This window comes from Balaenoptera borealis (genome assembly GCF_965194805.1).
Source record: "Balaenoptera borealis genome assembly, chromosome: 8".
NCBI lineage: Eukaryota > Metazoa > Chordata > Mammalia > Artiodactyla > Balaenopteridae > Balaenoptera > Balaenoptera borealis.
The window spans coordinates 40,403,631-40,423,585 of NC_138865.1; the positions used below are offsets into that span (position 1 = coordinate 40,403,631).

General features: G+C 39.0%; 1 protein-coding gene and 1 long non-coding RNA gene across 3 annotated transcripts in view; one reads left to right on the forward strand and one right to left on the reverse strand.

Annotated features, from left to right (window-relative positions):
* Positions 1-1,733: 1,733 nt before the first annotated feature.
* On the reverse strand, positions 1,734-10,620 carry LOC309633048. The gene is made up of 2 exons (XR_014247275.1): positions 9,627-10,620; positions 1,734-8,143 (listed from the first exon to the last, which is right to left on the reverse strand). It is a non-coding gene; the product is annotated as an uncharacterized lncRNA (long non-coding RNA).
* Positions 10,621-10,761: 141 nt separating this feature from the next.
* GKAP1 (G kinase anchoring protein 1) overlaps positions 10,762-19,955 on the forward strand; it is an 80,475-nt gene continuing 71,281 nt past the window's right edge. The window contains exons 1-3 of one of the 2 annotated variants that reach the window (XM_082401241.1): positions 10,762-10,988; positions 11,437-11,570; positions 19,339-19,591. In XM_082401241.1, the coding sequence (XP_082257367.1) occupies positions 19,382-19,591 (210 nt within the window). In that variant the 5' untranslated portion in view covers positions 10,762-10,988; positions 11,437-11,570; positions 19,339-19,381. The remainder of the gene's footprint in view (positions 10,989-11,436; positions 11,571-19,338; positions 19,592-19,955) is intronic. The other variant, XM_082401240.1, reaches the window with a different exon arrangement.

The following is a 19,955-nucleotide window of genomic DNA, read 5'->3' on the forward strand; positions in this document are numbered from 1 at the left end:
GGATGCTTTTTTTTTAGCTAGAAATTGTTTCTGAGTTAGGCAAACACACAAAGCTGTAAAAACCAGATGTAAGCTCACCAACTTAAAAATTGCTTTTCAATTGACCCAGTGCATGGCATGCTCAAAAGGGGCAATTATCATAAATTGCATGTGAACACAGAAATCACATCCAGCCAGTTTTTATGGGAGGGGAAGAGCACTGACTAATTTTGCTGAGCCATTGGAAACCGCTCTAGATCTACTGTTTTGATCTATACAGTTGCTTAGGACTTATTTCAAGTTTAGGATCACATTTCACTTAAAAATTTTTTGAGATATAATTCACATAACAAAAAATTTACCATCTTAAAGTGCACAATTCAGTAGTTTTTAGTATATTCACTGTGTTGTGCAATCTTACTAATTCCAGAACATTTTCATCATGCCAAAAAAACCTCTGTTCTTATTAGTAATCAGTCCCAATTTTCGTTTTCTCCCATCCCCTGGCAACCACTAATCTCTCTGTCTCTGTGGAATTGCCTATTTTTGCCATTTCATACATCCTTTAGTGTATGGCTGCTTTTCCTTAGGATAATGTTTCCAAGATTCATTCATGTAGCCTGTAAGAGTATTTCATTCCTTTTTATGACTGAATAATAACCCATTATGTGGATATACCACACTTTGTTTATCCATTCATGAGTTGATAGACATTTGGATTATTTCTATTTTTTGGCTCTTATGAATAACCATGCTATGGAATGCTATAAACATCTGTGTACAAGCTTTTGTGTGAATATGTTTTCAGTTATCTTGGGTATACGCCTAAGAGTGGAATTTCTGATTCATATGGTAAATCTACATTTAACTTTTGGAGAGATTGCCGAACTGTTTTCCATAGCAGCTGCACCATTTTACATTCCCACCAGCAGTGTATGAGGGTTCCAATTACTTTACATCCTTGCCAACACTTGTTATTGTCTTTTTTATTATACCCATCCTAGTGGATGTGAAGTGGTATCTCATTGTGGTTTTGAGTTACATTTTCCTAATGACTAATGATACTGAATATTTTTTTCATGTGTTTATTGGCCATTTGTTTATCTTCTCTGGAGAAATGTCTGTTCAAATCCTTTGCCCCTTTAAAATTGAGTTATTTGTGTTTTCAATGTTGAATTGTAAGAGTTCTTTATATTTGCTAGATACAAGTCCCTTATCAGGTATGATTTGCAAATATTTTCTCCCATTCTGTGTTGTCTTTTTACTTTTTTGATGGTGTCCTCTGCATTGCAGAAGTTTTTGCTTTTGATGAAATCCAATTTATCTTTTTTTCTTTCGGTTGTTTGTGCTTTAGTTGTCATATCTAAGAAACCATTGCCTACTCCAATATCATACATACAGATTTACACTTGTCTTTCCTTCTAAGAGTTTTATTGTTGGGACTTCCCTGGTGGCGCAGTGGTTAAGAATCCACCTGCCAATGCAGGGGACACGGGTTCGAGCCCTGGTCCAGCAAGATCCTACATGCCACGGAGCAACGAAGCCCATGCGCCAGAACTACTGAGCCTGCAAGCCACAACTACTGGGCCCGCGTGCTGCAACTACTGAAGCCCATGTGCCTAGAGCCCATGCTCTGCAACAAGAGAAGCCACCACAATGAGAAGCCCGCGCACCACAACGAAGAGTAGCCCCTGCTTGCCGCAACTAGAGAAAGCCTGTGCGTAGCAACGAAGACCCAAGCAGCCAAAAATAAATAAATAAATAAAAAGAGTTTTATTATTTTAGTTCTTGCATTTATGTTTAGGGTCCATTTTGAATTAATTTTTGTATATGGTGTGAGGTAGAGGTTCAACTTCATTCTTTTGCATGTGGATATCAAGTTGTCTCAGCACCATTTATTGAAAAAAACTATCTTTTCCTTATTGAGTTGTTTTGGCACCCTTGTTGAAAGCTAATTGACCATAGATGTTTGAGTTTGTTTATGGACTCTTGATTCTATTCCATTGGCTTATATCTTATGCTAGTGCCACACTTGATTACTGTAGCTATGTAGTAAATTTTGAAGTTGGGAAGTGTCAGTTTACCAGCTTTATCCTTTTTCATATTGTTTTGGCTATTTGGGGTCCCTTGAGTTTGAATATGAATGTTAGGAACAGCTTATCCATTTCTGCAAAAAAGTCTGTTGGAATTTTGATAGGAATTACATTGAATATGTAGCTATATTTGGGGAGTATTGCCATCTTAACAATATTAAGTTTTCCAGTCCATAAACATGGGTTGTCTTTTATTTATTTATATGTTTAATTTCTTTTAACCATCTCTTGTAGTTTTCAGTGTACAAGTCTTATGCTGCTTTGGCTAAATTTATTCCTGAATATTTCTTTTCTTTTGATGCTATTGTAAATGGACTTGTTCTATTAATTTCATTTTCAGATTGTTCATTGCTAGTGTATAGAAATACAACTGATTTTTGTATATTGATCACAATTTGTGGTGGACAGTAAATTTGGGTTAGAAACACACCACACCATGAATCAAGGAACTTAGGTAATGTTTACCCATACAAACTGACTGAACGAGCAGAAATCCACCTTTTTTTTTTTTTTTAAATTGGCCGCGCTGCACGGCTTGCAGGATCTTAGTTTCCTAACCAGGGATTGAACCCGTGCCCCGCTGCAGTGGAAGCTCGGAGTCCTAACCACTGGACTGCTAAGGAATTCCCAGAAATCCAACTTTTTGTTGTTGATGATGATGATCACTTTTTAGCTGATTATTTTAAGATTATTCCTTCAGGAATTATTTCTGCTTTTCTTATTGCTAGGTGAAGGATGGTAAGAGCATAGAGCACCGCTAGGTAATTTTGCTTTTGTAGTCTATAGTCTCAGGTCTTTCACATGTATTTTTCCTATTTAAGTAAAACACAAAAGGAACAATCCTCAGCACCCTGTCTCTCTGTATCATGAGGATACTTTCTGCATATTCCTCAATGCTATATATTTTAATGATTAATGGTGATGCAGAGAAAGCTAATTTATTCAACCAATTTCTATGTGCTAGGTGTTATGCTAAATGCTAAATGCTAAAAAAAAACCAGTTTAATAAATCACAGACCCATCCACCAAGAAGCACTCAGTCTGTTGAATAAAGACAGACAGTAACATTTTGACCATTTGAACGCGTACAAGGAGCCTGGCACTCTAGTGACATACAAGTGAGTAAAAGGCCAGGTTTCTGTTTTAATGGGACTCACAATATAAAGGAGAATATAATGGCTCTGGTAAAAATATAGAGGGCACTATGGGAATATGGAGGAATGGCTTTTAACGTTCAAGGGTAAGGGAAGGCTTCCCTAAGAAGGTGCCCCTTGTGTCTTAATGGACAAGTTGGGTTTTAGAAGGTATAAGAATAAGAGGAATGGCATTTTAGATCAGGAAACCCCATTACAAAGGCTAAGAAAGAGGAGACAACACCATATACTCAGGGAACTGTGAGCAGTTTAGTAATGGTCCTAGTACACTGGGGACTCCAAATAAGGATATGCTGAGTGACTGAATTAGTGCTGGGTGTAAGGGATGGCTGAAGCTGAGGATAGGAAGGTAGCTTAGATCACAAAAGGACCACACTAAAGAATCGAAAGGCTATGGAAAGCCTGCTGCATTTATTCTGTACAATTTACACAGCAATTGGACTGGTTTACTTTTGCTACCCGAAATCCTTTTTCTTTAGACATAGTACAGATGATGTACAAAATACCAGAAGAGAATTTAAAACCCATTAGGTAGAACTAATTATTTACAAATAATTTATAGGTGATATCTATGTCTATATCTATGCATAACATCGATTTTATTCACTGCAAGGCTCCTGAGGAAAATCCTTTTTTTTTTTTTTTCGGTCTAGTGTGAGAGGGTATTTTAAAAATTAATTATTTTTGAAAGTATAAAATAGCCTTTCATAAAACAATTCCATATTCATGTAGGTCATTTTTCAAATTCAAGTTAGTGACGTTTGACTTCATATAAACAGTACACTATAAATAACACCATAGTAAGGGCAAGGGAAGGAGGTAGCTGAGTCAAAATACTAGCAAAGCCATACTGACATTTCTATTTTGTAGTGGGCAGTGTGAAGGTAGAATGAAAAAGTTCAGCTTATTTGATTTATCCAATTCTCTTGAAAAAGATTTTTTTAATTAATTATTAATCAGGAATAGTTCTACTTACAATCTTAATATTACTGTGAGATGATTAATGATCAGTCTATTAAATTGACTGAATTAAAAACAATAATACTACAACATTTCCCTCTTCTCAGTTGGCATTAATTTTTTCTTAAGTGTAAGAAAAAATTTTTTTCTTACATTTTTTCTTGTCATTTCTTTCAAAGTGACAGCATATATGGTTTGAGTCAAATAATTACAAGGCTCGTAACAATAAACAGAAGGCCCTGCTCCATTGGTCGTCACTCTGATGCCTGCTTCTCAAAGGAAAACTGCTGTTCTACTATTTGACTCCACGTTTCTCAAGAGCACATTTCTACTGCCATGGCTTAGTTATTCCGTTTTAGCCATTTTATGCCATTTACTAATTTCCCAATATGCTTATATCCCATTGTTCAATGTTTATATATCTTAATCCCTATTTTATATATTGTCCACAGCATCCCATGTTATATCAGTCAGGAGAGGTTAATTATGCTGCATTAACAAATTACCACAAAAACCTCAGTGGCCTACAACAATAAAGGGTTACTTCTCATTTACACAGCATGTCGGTGGCAGGCCAGCTGCAGTTCGCTCTACGGTGTCTGCATTCAGGACGCAGATGGCCAGAGGCAGCCTCTAACAAGCGCCCACCTTGTGGCAAGGCCAGAGACATGGCTCTAAAGCTTCTGCCTGTGCCTCTATTTCCCTGGCCACTGTAATTCACCCTGCCAGGTCTGACATCAATGGGGCAGGGAAGTATAATTCTCCTCCAGGAAAGTAACATCAAGTATTAAACAATCATATAGTCCACCACAATTATTTTGTTTTCCCTGGAATTTATAGCCCCCTCTTTCTTGGGTTGCTTAGTTTTCTCTATACCCTATTCACCATTTCATCTCTATATGTTCCACCAGAGCTGTGAAATTTCTCTCATAAGGTTCAAACACAGTAGGTAATCGATTAATTCTGTGGTTTTTATAGTTGTTGTTGTTTTGTTTTTTCCTTGGAGACATCCCTTCTGGAGCCCTCCATCCTCCTGTGTCAGAGTAGACTGTTTGCTCTCCAGGCCTGACACACAGTCATCATCCTGGAACTTCCCTTCACCTTTATCTCAGGAATTCTCCCTATTTTCTCCTTTGTTGGAGCTCCTGTTTACCAGGTAGGTCCTATGTGTTTCTGTTTCTTGGTTTACACCCTTATTTTGATGAGGCATCTCCCTCTAGTAGATTCCTGAGCATATGTGAGTTAAAATTTTTTACTTTGACATCTTTTTCTGCTCCCTCCATTGTCTCTGTTTCCTCTGTTTCTTTTCTTTTTTTCTTTTTCTTCTTCTTTCTTTCCTTCCTTCCTTCTTTCCCTCCCTCTCTCTCTGCCTTTTTCCTTTTTTCTTTTTTTCTCCTGTTTGTTCATTTCAGGCTCTTTCATGTAAGGAGGTTTCTTCAAATATCTGCAGATCCTGGACTATTCACTATTGACTAACAGTGGATGAGAGCTTCTGTTGGTAGGAACAGGACTTGTCTACTGTTGGGCTTCATTGTAAAGAGATAGGTGACAAGCCACATTCTCCATTACAGAACCCCCAATTGTCAATATTTGTAGGCCTTTACTCTTGGACCAGCTGGTTTTCCACCTAGAGGAAGCTTCTAATTCCCTGACAGGATCCCAGCATTCTAGAATCTGAATTTGGGAATGAAGCTGGGGTGGGGGGGATATGTCTCATAACTCAACATGCACAACTTCATTTAATTCTGCTTTTCTACGAAGTGAGTCATCCCTGTCCTTAGCTCTGCCTGGGGTCCAGAGGAGCTCTGAGTCAAACTCTCCAGAAAGTAAACTTCCTATCTGCTGAGTTAAGGCAGCAGGGAGTGGGTTAGGGACTGGGGGAAGGAAGGATCCCACTGTTCATCATAAAATCTTCATAATAAATTCTCATTCTCAGTTCCACTCTACTTCTGCTTTCAGAGGTGCGGCAGCTCTAGCTTCAGACCCTTTCCAGGGTCTGGGATGTGAAAAGGTTCACTCTGGCTGGCTCAACCTCCTCCCAGAAGCTTAGATATTAAATTTCCTAGTTTGGGTAAGTTAGTTGTCACTCATCCATCTCCTTCCATGTTCCTAAGTTTGTTGACATCCTTCTTCAGCAGGGATCTTTTATCCTGTTTGCATTGTCTTTATGGGTTTATACCTTTTTTATCCCTTCACTCTCATTTTAATGAGGTATCTGGAGTGAGTAGAGAAAAACATGTGATCAATGCACCGTGTTTAACCAGAAGTCTCCTTACCATTAACATGAATAGATGTAACGAACATGTTTTCTAAGTGGGAAAAGTCCAAGTATAGTTATAGGCAATTCTATAAGAATTAGATATAGATTAGTACAATAATATACCTAAATTTTACTGAGTGCTTATATGTGCTAAAAAGTCTTTTAAATGCTTATATGTATTATATATATTAATATTTTATCCTCACAATAACCCCATGAGATGGATGCTGTGATTCAACACCTAGCAGTCTGACTCCAGACCACCTATGCTATATAATGGGGTACTTCATGTTTTAAACTACAGGTAATCTTGTTATTTTCAACTTGTCAGGCCTCTAATCAATCCCTATTTATTGTTAGCTTAAGCTATAGCTGAGGTTTTTCACATAGAATTTTAACATTTACAGCACATTATTTGATGTGGCAAGGCTAGCGTCACTTTTGATGTGTCTATTTGAAGATACATGTTGGAGGTAGGAGTAGTTTATGACAAATTTTAAAGCATAGTCATTTAAACTGGGAACCCTGGCATGTGTTTGTTTTATAATACTGACAGATGGGCATTTCCTCTTAAAGAAAGCAGTCACCATCTGTAATCTGAGAGGTCAAAGAGAAGCAATTAGAAATCTCACATTAGTAACAAAACTTTAAAGTGCCTGAAACATGCAAGAGTTTAACATCTTAAATCACTGATGGCCTTGAACATCTTAATTCAGAGCATTCAGCCCCTCATTCTTTGAAGATTTTAGGACCAGACTCATTATCACTCTCTTCAAGGCTACTCACTACTCCAACACCACTGCCACGTCTGCAGATAATTCCTTGCAAGATATAGATATAGATATAGACATAGATATCTTTCAAATCCTTACTGCCTCTCAGTTCCTTAACCATCTCTCTTGGAACGATCTTTGCCCTCTGCTATCTCAGCTACCCACTCTTATGGTCATTCCCTATACCTTGACATTACTGACATTACTTCTAATTTTAATTTCAAGCCTACTACTCTCCAACCCATCTCTTCTCTTTTCAGGTCATTCTCTGTGGTACCTAAACTCCAACAATTCTTCAACCTGATCAGAATCACCATTCCATTCACTCTCCCATCTTTTCACAGTTCCCCACCCCTCTCAAAGCCTTATTTCTTACCACATCTGAAATTATAATGCCTCCTTTGCATCTACCCTCAACTACCCTTTGCCGATCTCTCCCCATCCTACTTGCCCAGTCAAATCTCAGTCCTGGGTAATCCAAAACTGCCTACTCAGTGCTTGTGCATCGCATGAGCAACTAAATCTGTCTGGAGAAAAATGCACAACCATACTGACTGGTCTCACTATAAATTCATGGCCACTCACTCAGGTGCGTCCTTATTAGTGCCTGGAAACCTTACCATGTTTCCCTCATTAATTCCCTCTCCCACACTGACAGACTAGTATTTCATCTCTCTTCCCCTCTCCCTCCCCCGCTAACTACCCCCTCATTACTTTCAGTTAATAACTACATGAGCCACAGTAGGCTAAACTGCTATAACAAACAAAAATGTTATGGCTCCTACTCAATAGAAATTTATACCTTGCTCACAAAATAATCCAGAGTGTGTGTTCTAGGTCAACGGGCAGCTCTCCTTCATCCCTGCACGTTCTTTCTTGTGGTTCTGCCAACCTCAGGGACTTGTAGTCATCTGTATAATCCAGCTGGCAGGAAGGAAAAACGCATGAAGGAGGCACACTGGCCTGGCAGTGGCCGACATCATCTCTGCTCACATTCCAGTAGCAATAACTTCACCTTTGACCATACCCAACTGAAAGAAAGGCTGAGAAAAATAGTCTCTGTGGTCAGGAAGAAAGAAAGAATACATTGTGATGGACAATTAGCAGTCTCCCAAAATGATCTTGTTTCTTATTTCACTGAGAAAATAGAAGCAACTAGAAAGGAACTTCTATTTTGTCCCACTATCAAATCCACAAGCCTACTTTGATATGTCCCATATATGTGGGGACTGGAGGGATTATATTTCTAGGCTGTCCCCAATCACAAAGGGGCAGTTTCCAAGCTTTCAGTTAGAACAACATGGTCATAATGACCACACCACCTAATCACAAAGTTCAAACATACCTTCTTTCCTTGCACTTTTCGACCTCTGTGGTTTTGGATATTGTGATCAACCCTCCTTCCTGCCCCTGTCTTTGTGAAACTCCAGTGTATCTTGCTTTAGTGATTCTGCATTTCTCTGGTTCTCCTCCCACTTCCTCCTCTCTTTCTTTGCTGGCTTCTCTATCTAGATTAGATCCCTTCTTTATTTGTTGGCTTTTCTCATCTAGGTCTGAGCTTCTTAAACTTTAATGTGATACAAATCACTTGGGGTTCTTGTTAAACTGAAGACCTGATTCAGCAGGTCTGGGGTGGGGAGGGCTGAGATTCCACCTTTCCAACAAACCGCCTGGTGATGCTGGGCCAGTGCGGCTGGGCCATTGACCATGCTTTGAGTAGCAAGGTTCTAAAGAAGATGTTCTCCAAGATTCTGCCCTTTGTTTTCTTCTTTTCTCTCACAGTGATATCACTGCTAGGCTGATAACTTCCCAATCTATCTTCTAGTTCAACCCTCTTACCCTTACTTCAAAACCTTTACATCTAACTTCTCAGTGTCCACCTCTATCTGGCTGTCTCAACAATCTTTCAAACCCTTAAAATGTCCAAGTCTAAACTGATATCTCAAGAAGCAGTTCCTATTCCTATCTCTAATTGTCTTTTTTCTATCTTCTATAATTATCTCCAAACTCAAAACCTCCATTACCTTTTATTTTTCTCTTCCTCCTTCATGTATGTTCTCAAGCAATCCCCTCTTACTGGAAAACCAATTAATCAAATGCCAAATTCTGTAGATTCTGCTTCCACATCATCTTTTAGCCAAGCTCTTTTAAATTCCTCCTGCCTTACCTTTAGTTCAGATTTATCATTACCTTTTACCTGGCCTATCGCAAGTCTATCTGACCATTTTGCCACCTCTGATTTCTGTATCCATTCACAGAGAGATCAAAGAAAAGCAAGGTTTTTAAACCCCCAAACTTTTAAACCACAAAAACTAAGTAATGATTTGAATACAAATTCTTCCACTTGGCATCCCAGGCCCCGTTCTCCTCTGTGTCTGCCACTTCTCAACATGCCCTAGATCCTTACCATTTTCTTTTCCTGAACACAACTTCCATTGATTCACCTTCATATATGTTCTCATGCTGTCTCTTCTTGCTGTAAAGCCATCCTCGTCTCCTTCAAGGTCAATCCCAAATGCCTTCTCCTCCTTACTGCCTTTCTTTCCTGATTCCCCAGACAGGTCTGAGCAGTTCCCTGATACTCTGCAGTACTCTGTATTTTTCACATGGCATCTGTCATGGTTTGTCTTTTAACTGTTTTATCCTTGTTTTGTTTCTTATTTTGAAGGCAAGGATAACAGCTTTAACTCCCCTCTGTAACCCTGCAGCGTCTTACCTATGGGGGCGTCTACTATTAGCTGAAACAAAGTGATTCAGGAAGATAACGTGACGCAACGGTAAGCAGCACAGAATTTGAAGTCAGTACAGGTGTGTTCCGGCTGTGCCGTTTATTAGATGTGAGGCTTTGGGTAAGTCACTTAACTTGGCTTGTAAAATGAGAATCCTAGTACCTGATGGAGCACCAAGGGAGGTAACGTGAAAGTGCTGTAACTCTACAGAGAACTGGGCAATGTTCATTATTTTCCTTACAGAGAACTGACGCAGTCTTTCTATTCAAATCTTGTTTGCAGGACCAACCCTACTTCACGAACTGGAGGTCGAGCCCGGAGGGGCTGGGAATTCGGGCCCCCACGTTCCACTGGCCCTTTTCCACTGCAGGGCTAACTGCTCTCCGCGATGCAGGTGAAGCCGCCCAACTGCAGGGGAATAGCCTGGAGTCCTACTATTCTCTCGGGAGGCCTCGGTCCTTCCACCTACCCCGGGAAAGCCCTTCTCTTCCCGGTAACCCCGAAGACCGCGGCGCCGCCGCCTACGTGAGACGTTTGGACCCTGCCCGGCCCCCGTAGCTCCCCTTCTCCAGCAGGTGGGTCTGGTCCTTTCCCCCAACTCCGGGCGCTCACGTCACCCGCGAACCCCTACCCACGCGACAGCGCCGCAACCAACCTGGAAAATAAACAAACCCCCGCGCGCGGCGGCAGGCGCGCCAGGCCCCTCCCCCGCTCCGCCCCGCGGCTCTCACGCCGCCCCCTCCGCCGGGACTTCCCTCCCGCCCTCGGCTCGCGGCCGCGTTTTCCCCGCCCCTCACCGCAGCCCGCAGCCGCGCTCCCTACAGCGGTCCGCCCGGCCCGGCGCCCCGGGGCCCGTTAGTGCTCCGTGCCCGCTTGCGGGGCCGCCGTGCGACCCCCGCCCGGCGCGAACACGCCCCCTGCCCCCCGACACTTGACCCAGCGCAGTCCCAACGCCCAGTGCGGCCGCCCCAGGAGCCGCGGAGCGGCGGCGGCGGGGGGAGGAGGGAGAGGAGGACCGTGCCGGCGGCCGGGGAGGCCCGGTGAGTACGCGGAGGGCGGGCCGCCTCGCGGGGGTCCGCTCCGGGGCCCCTGAGGCGGTGGTGGCGGCTCGGCCGCGCCGCTCCATGCGCCCCCCGTCTCGGCAGTTGGGGACTCGGCCTGAGGCGATGGGGCCCGCTGTCCGGAGCCGCTGGGCAGAGGGCGCGGGAGGGCCGCTCCTTGGGAAGGGCCGCGGCCCCGACGCTCGGCGCTGGTCTCGGGGGCGGCGGAGAGAGACCCGCGCCGACCTCAGGCCCAGGCGCCCGGGCGGTGCCTGCGGTTCCCGAGACCCCGCGGGGGCCGGGGCCGGGGGCCACCGCGGTCGCGGGGCCGTCGAGTGACAGGTGCCGCCGCCCCCTCCCCGCCGCGGGCATCGCGCTCCCGCCCGGGGAGCCAGGCGCTCGGAAATTTCTGGAGCTTCGAACTGACTCGCTGTTTTCTCCCTTTCAGGTTTTGAAGCCGCTTCTCTGCCCGAGTTAGGTCTCGCCCAGCTCTGTTTCCTTCTCTATGTACTTTGCGCGAATAAGTTTTGGAGCCTCGGTTAACAGCCTGTGGGTGAAATTTGGCTTTCATTCGTGAATGAGGTATAGTGAATTACTTTTTGAGTAAAGTGCTCCTCCTCCTCTCCGCTAACTATTGAAAAGTAAAAGGGAGAAAGGTTTTGAATTTTGTTTGTTTTTTTGTAGTTATTGTTTGGAACAAGCAGTCTTCCAGAATTTTTGTCATCTCTAGCACTTAGGGTGCTTGGTAGGTATTGAACAATGATAAAAAATGACTTATTAAATTGTCTTTTCTCTCCGCCTTGTTTTAGATTTTTCATACTTACCTCAGCTAGATTCTACAATTGAGTAGGTGCTATGGCTTTCATTAGAAGCACTAATGAAAGATCGTCTTTCCTCTACTGAAAAGCCAGTGACATTTTCTCTGCACCGTTTAGTACTATTTCTTTACGTAGTAAACGTGCTTGTGATTGTAACCTGAATCATCAGTTTAATAAATTTGACTTGCAGCCATAAGAATATTGAACTTTGTGGCAATTAAAAATTTTTTAAATCTTTAATCTGTGGAAACGTAGATTTTTTTTTTCTCAACAGGTTCATAACACTTAAGTTCTCATCAGTCAAATCCTAATTAATGGAAGATATTGTCATAAATGGTTACAACAAACTTATCTATAAGATAATCAGTCAGGTGGCTTCACTCTTTAAGAGTGAAGAACCCAGAAGTTGACCAAGAGATCACTGGGGCAATTGAAAATACATGTGCTTTATTCATGGGCGAATCCCTTAGGTCCTCAACCGGTACCTGCTTGTACTTTTTGCCTAGGTTTTTCAACCCACAGAAATTAGGTGATGCGGATTGGAGAGGGGAGGCAGTATTTAACTATGAAGAAAAGAAAATGGAATTTAGGATATACCCATTAAGTTTATATGGTTTGTTTGCACTAAGTTTGTTGCGAGCAAAGTTTTGGTATGCTCTTGGCACTTACTGGTTGTGAACCTTACTTTATAAGAAGCCAAAGTGAAAGATATTGTGTAGTTGTGTTATTTGAGGAACAGAACGTAAAATAATACGATAAAAAAAATTCACCAGGTATTAAGTCACTCATACTCAATGCCATTTCATTTTATGGTTTTTGTTTTTTTTTTTAATCTAAGCTATATTTCAGTGAGCCCACACTAGTTGGTATCTACATGGTATTCACTTCTTTTTTCATTAGGCTTTACTGGTCGATAGTGTTAATGGAAGATGACTGTCATTCCATTTTATAAAAGGGATATATTTGGTCTTGGTTGAGGAGCTTATACATATACCAGTTTTGAAGTGCCCTAATTGTGGTTCCCTGGACTGAGGTATGGCTACTCCTACCATCTTTCTTGACCTTGGAGAGATCATAGTCTAAAGGGATTACATCATAGTGGCACTGGTCCTCAGAACCTTAGTAGAGGAGCCCAAGAGGATCAGCTGTTTATAAATCCTTCTGCTTGCAGTTTAGGCTATTCATTTTAAAAAGTAGTTTACTTAAGCTCCTCATGTATCCTAGTTCTTTTTAATCAATACTTTGAAACCAGTTGTGTTTTCTAAACAAATATGCTAATAATCACTGTTAACTCACATTTGCATTCTGGGAATTGGGGATTATCTCTAGCGCACTTTGCATTTTCTTTTGCTCCATTCTATTTTAGAGCATGTCTTTGAATGCATAGATAGCTGTGTACTTGGGGAATGTAAATATTTTTTAAAAAACCAAATTCAATAAATGTATCTTCTGTGTGCCAGGTCCTGTGGTTTTGTTAGGGGTGGAAAGAAGAAGCTCTTGCCTTTCAGGATGTTGAAATCAGGATTATAAGGGGCTAGGCACAACAGTAAACAGATAATTTTAAATAAATCTATTCAGTAATAAAAGTAAATATAAACTACAGAAATATTACAAAGGAGGGAATGATTAAACAGGCAGGTCAGAGAAAGCTGTATAGAGATCCTAGCATCTGAGCAGGATTTTAAGGAACAAATACAAGTTGTAAGTGGAAGAGATGGAGGGCATTTTAGGCAAAAGGCACAGCAAAAAGATTTGAACAAGTAAAACTAAATGTGTGGTCAGGAAATTTTAAGTAGTTTGTTTTGCTGGAGTACAAAATCTGAGGAAGGACAGTTGCTATAGAAAGCCCTAACATATGCTCTAATATTTAATAAGTAATTGGCTTTTCTAGTATTGAGTATATATAAAGTGGAGACTTCACTATAATTTGATTTTGCTGTAATTTTAAGTATAGAGGAATTAATAGTTTTTACTAATGGATTCATTAAGAAATTATAGAATGTTGCACTTATATGTGATGAGCTGCCTGCATATTTATATTTGTAAACTTACTTGTTTCTTGTGCATTTGACCTGAAACATTTGTTTTCAAATTATCTTTCAAATTTTCTTTTGTCTTCCTTCAACTACTTAAATTAGCCTTTAAATTATTTTTTAAAAGGAGACTCAGGATTTCCCTGGTGGTCCAGTGGTTAAGACTCTGCAGGTTTGATCCCTGGTCAGGGAACTAAGATCCCATATGCTGCGGGGCGTGGCAAATAAATAAATAAATAAATAAATAAAAGGAGACTCAAAGGGAAGAGGAAGAAACATAGGAAATAATCATTAAATTTCTGGACTAAAAACCTAATTTGTGTAGTATTTTAGTAATTTTTAACTATTTAACATAGAGCACTAGCCACTGCATTCATAGACTGACCAATGTAGGTAGCTTAGTGGATGTCCACTGTATTTTTGTTTTGTGTACCTTAATTATGTCCTTGTTATTTAAGTGTATGTTTATAAATGAGCATTTATATATACTCAAGTATCTGGATTTTAAAGACCATGTGATGGAGAAAGAAAGGGAAGATAACAAGAGGAGGGAGAAGCACTCTGAATCTGTTTATCCAAGTATCTCTTAGATATGACCATAGGTGGAGATGCAGAAGTTTAGGACACAAGATCTCTAACCCTAGCCTCACAAGAATACTAACCCTAGCCTTTCCCTGAAATAGTATCTTTAAAAGTCTAATGTTTTTGTGGTCTGCTTATTTATCTCTTTTTCTCTTCAAGGTTTTAAAGCAGTATCAAATGAATTCCTGGATTGTATAACATGATTATCTTTTTGCAAATTCTGAAAAATTTGTTAACGAAGGCAATGTTTTCTTAAAAACATGAACCATAATCAGTCTTTGACAATTGCTTTGTGTCATTTATCTTCTCAATCACTAACATAAAAGAACCTGAGGCATGTCATTGTTAATTCTGACCTGTAGTTGCTCTTTTTAAGTTTTGACACAGGGCAGAAAAATCAATATTGCATTGATTACATTATGTTTTTCTTTTTTGAATTTGGGTATAGATGACCATTTTTCCTTTTCACGATGAGAGTTTTTTCTTATAGAAGGAATATGGTCGTTACAGAATATTTGGGGAAATAGTGAAGACTATAGAAAGGAAAAGGAGTAGTCCCATGCATTTCCTTCTTTTGGTGTGTAAATAAATAATACACATATTTACACAAATTGGGGATTATTTTTATATTTTTATTCCCTTCTTTCATTTAAAATTTACATTTCCCCCCTCTTCCACCTCTGAAGTACTGGTTAGTGTATGGTATATAGATTTTTGACATAGTATACAGATTTCTCTCATGGCTAATGAGGTAGTTGATGTGTTGGCTGTTTATCACTTTTTTTTTTTTAAGTACAGCATGAGTACAGATGATGAGCCCTTCCAGTTGTCCCATCTCCTTACTCCCTCAGCTGCTGAGTAGAGCTATTTTTGGCCTTTAATATTTACTATTATGTAGAGTATAGTGCAGGTGGCTACCACTCTCCTATTCTCCCACCTGTACCCCTTACCAAACAAGGGATCATTGGAGGTGAGCATTTCCCCTTTCCATTTACCCTTTCATTAGTTAGAGAAAGTATTTTAACACATGGGTTGCTAAGATGTAGCATAGGTAGCTGCCTCAGGAAAATAATTATTTTGAGTGTTTATCACTGATTCTTTTGTCAGTTAACAGTATTTGTTCCAATGCTTTCTTTTCACTTTGTCTTTCTTTTATTCTTTTCATTCATTCAGGAAACATTTATTGCTTGTTGTGTGTGTCCACTGTATAAGACATAGTCTCTACTGTGATTCTTGGGTTTCAGATAGATTGGTGTTTTCCTTATGCATTATGTTAGGTATAATCTTTAGGTCTCTGACTCTTCAGTGGCCGACTGCTCAACCACAAATTCTCAATGCCTAAAAACTTTTTTCTTTTCATTTCAAAGAAAAAAAATTTCTGTGAGCTTTGGCGAGATATTTAGAACACCTGTGAACATTTCACTCATGCAGAACAATCCAAATATGAAATTCACAGTTTTGATATCAGTCCTGAAATGGAGAGGAAATGTATTTGTGTAAGCTATCAGTGATGATAAGGTTAGATTATATTGCAGTAACAACCTGAAAACCTCAGCAGCTTAAAGCAGCAAAGTTGCTTTCTTGCTCAAGCTACATATCCATTACAGGTTAGTAAGGAGATTTTGTTCATTGTAGTTTTAGACTCCATCAGACTTGACTGTAGGAGGCGTCATCTCAGCATACACTTCCACAATAACAGAAGCAGAGTAAAGAGAACATGGTGAACCATGTTCTGGCTTTTAAAGCTTATATTTCACTGGTAGTCACATGGCCAGCCTGCATTCAACATGAGAGTGATACGTAATTCTCTTTCAGGGAGGGGCAGTGAATATTTGTGAACAGCTATCATATGCAGTTTATAGTTGCGACAGTTAAAATTAAATACAGTAGTTGTAGAACAACTGTGTAGGATTAGTGTACCTAAAGTGGTCAAAGCTACTAAAACTTACAGGATTTTAACATGGCATGTTGAAGTTGAAGCAGAATTAATGTTTTCCATAATATTTTTGAGTCTGGAATTTCCTTTTCATTTTGTAATATTTTCTTCCTTATAGTAACTTACAAAGCCTTAATTCTCATGTCTGTGGGAAAGATTTAAGCCTAAAAATACGTCATAATTTTAATGGTGTGATGTCATCTCTGTATGTCGTGGTATTTTATCTTAATCCGTATGCTTCTGAGCATAGGAGCAATAGGTATTAACGTGGTATTGTAATAAAAATACTTTGATTTCATAACTATTAGATGACATCTTCAAATCTCAGTTCTTCTTTTGATTTTTTTTCATTGTTTAACAAAAAATTGAAAGATTTCCAAATAATTTTCTAGATTCTTAGGTTAAGATGGAAGATTGAACGTATGCTTCTCATTTTTGTTCCCTCCTGAAAACATGCAAACTGTAGTGTGTGGTTAGCTTTCAAAATGGACCTCAGTGATCCTCACCTCTTAGTATTCACACTTTTACACAGTCCCTTCCCACAATGAATAGGGTGGACCTGTGTAAACAGTAGGATATTGTGGAAATAACAGTAGCTAGTTCAGATATGAGCACTGTGGCTCGAGACAGACATGATAAAACTGTAAAGAAAAACAAAGGAATAAGTAACACAAATCAGGATAATAATTATCTCTGGACAGAGTGGGAGTTGGGGGGTTGCTATTGGGGAGAGGCATGGGGTGGGTTAACATTTTGTCAATCTTAGTGCTAGGTACTTGGAGTGTTCCTTTTTTTAAAAAAACTTAATAGTTTATTCAGTTATGTACTCAATACATTTCAAAATAAAAATAAATTTCTCAGTTTCACAATTTATTAAGAGAATCTGTTTCTTTTGAATTGAGAGAGTACTTGGTCTTCTAGTAGTTACAAGGCTTCTTACTTAGAAATTGCAGAGTAAGGTTCAGCAAATCTAGTTTCAGGTCCTGACTTTGCCAGTAACTTGCAGAATGACCTAACCAGTCTAAGTACCAGTTGCCTCATCTGTAAAAAAGGATTTGGGTTAGATATTACTAGAGGACCTTTTTTGTAAAAAAATTTTTTTAATTGGTGTATAGTTGATTTACAATGTTGTGTTAGTTTCTGGTGTACAGCAAAGTGATTCAGTTTTTTATATATATATATGTTTTACTAGAGAACCTTTGCTATCCTGTCTTAAGTTTAACAGGCTCTTAAAAAGCTGAAAGGTACCAACAAGGGATTAATTTCCAAAATATACAAACAGCTCATATAGCTTAACATCAAAAAAAAAAAAACCCAATCAAAAAATAGGCAGAAGACCTAAATAGACATTTCTTCAAAGAAGACATACAGATGGCCAACAGGCGCATGAAAGATGCTCAATATTGCTAACTATTAGTGGAATGTAAATCTAAACTACAGTGAGGTATCACCTCACACCAGTCAGAATGGCCATCATTAAAAAGTACAAATGATAAATGCTGGGGAGGCTGTGGAGAAAAGGGAATCCTCCTGCACTGTTGGTGGGAATGTAAATTGGGGCAGCCGCTATGGAGAACAGTATGGAGGCTCCTGAAAAAACTAAAAATAGAGTTGCCATATGATTCAGCAATCCCACTACTAGGCATATATCTGGAGAAAACTCTAATTCAAAAAGATACATGCAACCCAATGTTCATAGCAGCACTATTTGCAATAGCCAAAACATGGAAGCAACCTAAATGTCCGTCGACAGATGAATGGTTAAAGAAGATGTATATACATACAATGGAATATTACTCAGCCATAAAAAGAATGAAATAATGCCATTTGCAGCAACATGGATGGACCTACATATGATCATATTAAGTGAAGTAAATCAGAGAAACTCAAATATCATATGATATCTCTTATATGTGGAATCTAAAAAAATGATACAAATAAACTTATTTACAAAACAGAAATAGATTCACAGACGTAGAAAACAAACTTACACTTACCAAGGGGGGATAGTGGGGGGAGATAAATTAGGAGTTTGGGATTAACATATACACACTACTATATATAAAATAGGTAAACAACAAGCACCTGCTGTATAGCAGAGGGAACTATAGTCACTGTCTTGTAATAACCTATGATGGAAAAGAATCTGAAAAAGAATATATATGTATATATATGTATATAAATAACTGAATCACTTTGCTGTACACTTGAAACTAACACAACATTGTAAATTAACTACAGTAAAAGAAAAAAAAGCTAAGAGAGGTAGGGGGCACTGAGACTAGTGAACTAAAAGATAATGGTGGAAGGTGATTTTGAAAAGTTTCCTTTGGTTGAGAGAATTTAAGTTCTCTATTTTGCTGTCACTTCTCTAGAATCAAACTTAAGGCAGAATTTGTATACGGTAAGAATGTTCTTTGTTTCCTACTCCTTTTTTCCTGTCTTGGAAGTTGGGGATAAGTATGTAGCTGGACCAATGGTCTCTGTGTGCGGTGAAAAATGATATTCTTACTCTTCCATTGTAAACCATATTGATTTAGGATGTTCTCCATAAATACGTATATATTAATCAGATTTAGGATGTTCTTCATAAATATGTATATATTAGGATAGTCTCCATGAATATGTAAATATACAGCAGTGTATTTAAAAGAAAGAGGAAAAACATTAATTTTTGGAAACTATATGGAAAAATGAATACATTGTATTGGTGGTATTCTTGTAATAATTGTGAAATCTCAGTATATCATTTTTCTGTTTTATATTATACAGTCTTATGTTGTTTACTTAAGTTTAAAAAGTATGTTATTGCCAATAGAACTGTGTGTATGAATCCAACTGTTACTAAATTCAGTGTCAGGAGAAGTGTATGTGTGTGTGTGTATATATATATATATATATATATATATATATATATATTCTAAAATCTGAGACAAATTTTACTGTGTTTATTCATCTGCCTCCTTTCTCCCTTCCCACAGGAATTATTCTTGACAGAAGTATTTTAAAAGAAAAATCTTTACAATGGCCTCAGCAGTACTTAGTTCTGTTCCCACTACTGCTTCTCGTTTTGCCTTGTTGCAAGTGGATAGTGGCAGTGGTTCTGATTCTGAGCCTGGAAAAGGCAAAGGTCGGAATACTGGAAAGTCTCAAACAAATAAATCAACTACAAATGAGAAAAAAAGAGAGAAAAGAAGAAAAAAGAAGGAACAGCAACAGAGTGAAGCAAATGAGGTAGCAATTATAATTATTCATGTCTGCTTTCCCAGTAGGTTGTATGTGTCATGAGGGCAGATACTATCTTGTTGACCTATGTATCCACAGTCCTGGTCCATAGGTACTTGGTAAATATGACTTGAATGAATGGATATAAATTTGTGTGTATTTGAAGTCAGATGTAATGAACATATTTTAAATTGCCTTTTTTTCTTTTGTCTGTGGAAGCTTATGTGCTCATTCCAAAAAGTTTCTGAAAAACAAGAAAGTCTTAAAAGGAAACAAAGGTCATTTGTAAATATAACTAGAGATATAACAATTAATATTTTGGTATGTGTTTTCTGTATACATATATAAGTTTACTTGAATATATAGATACATT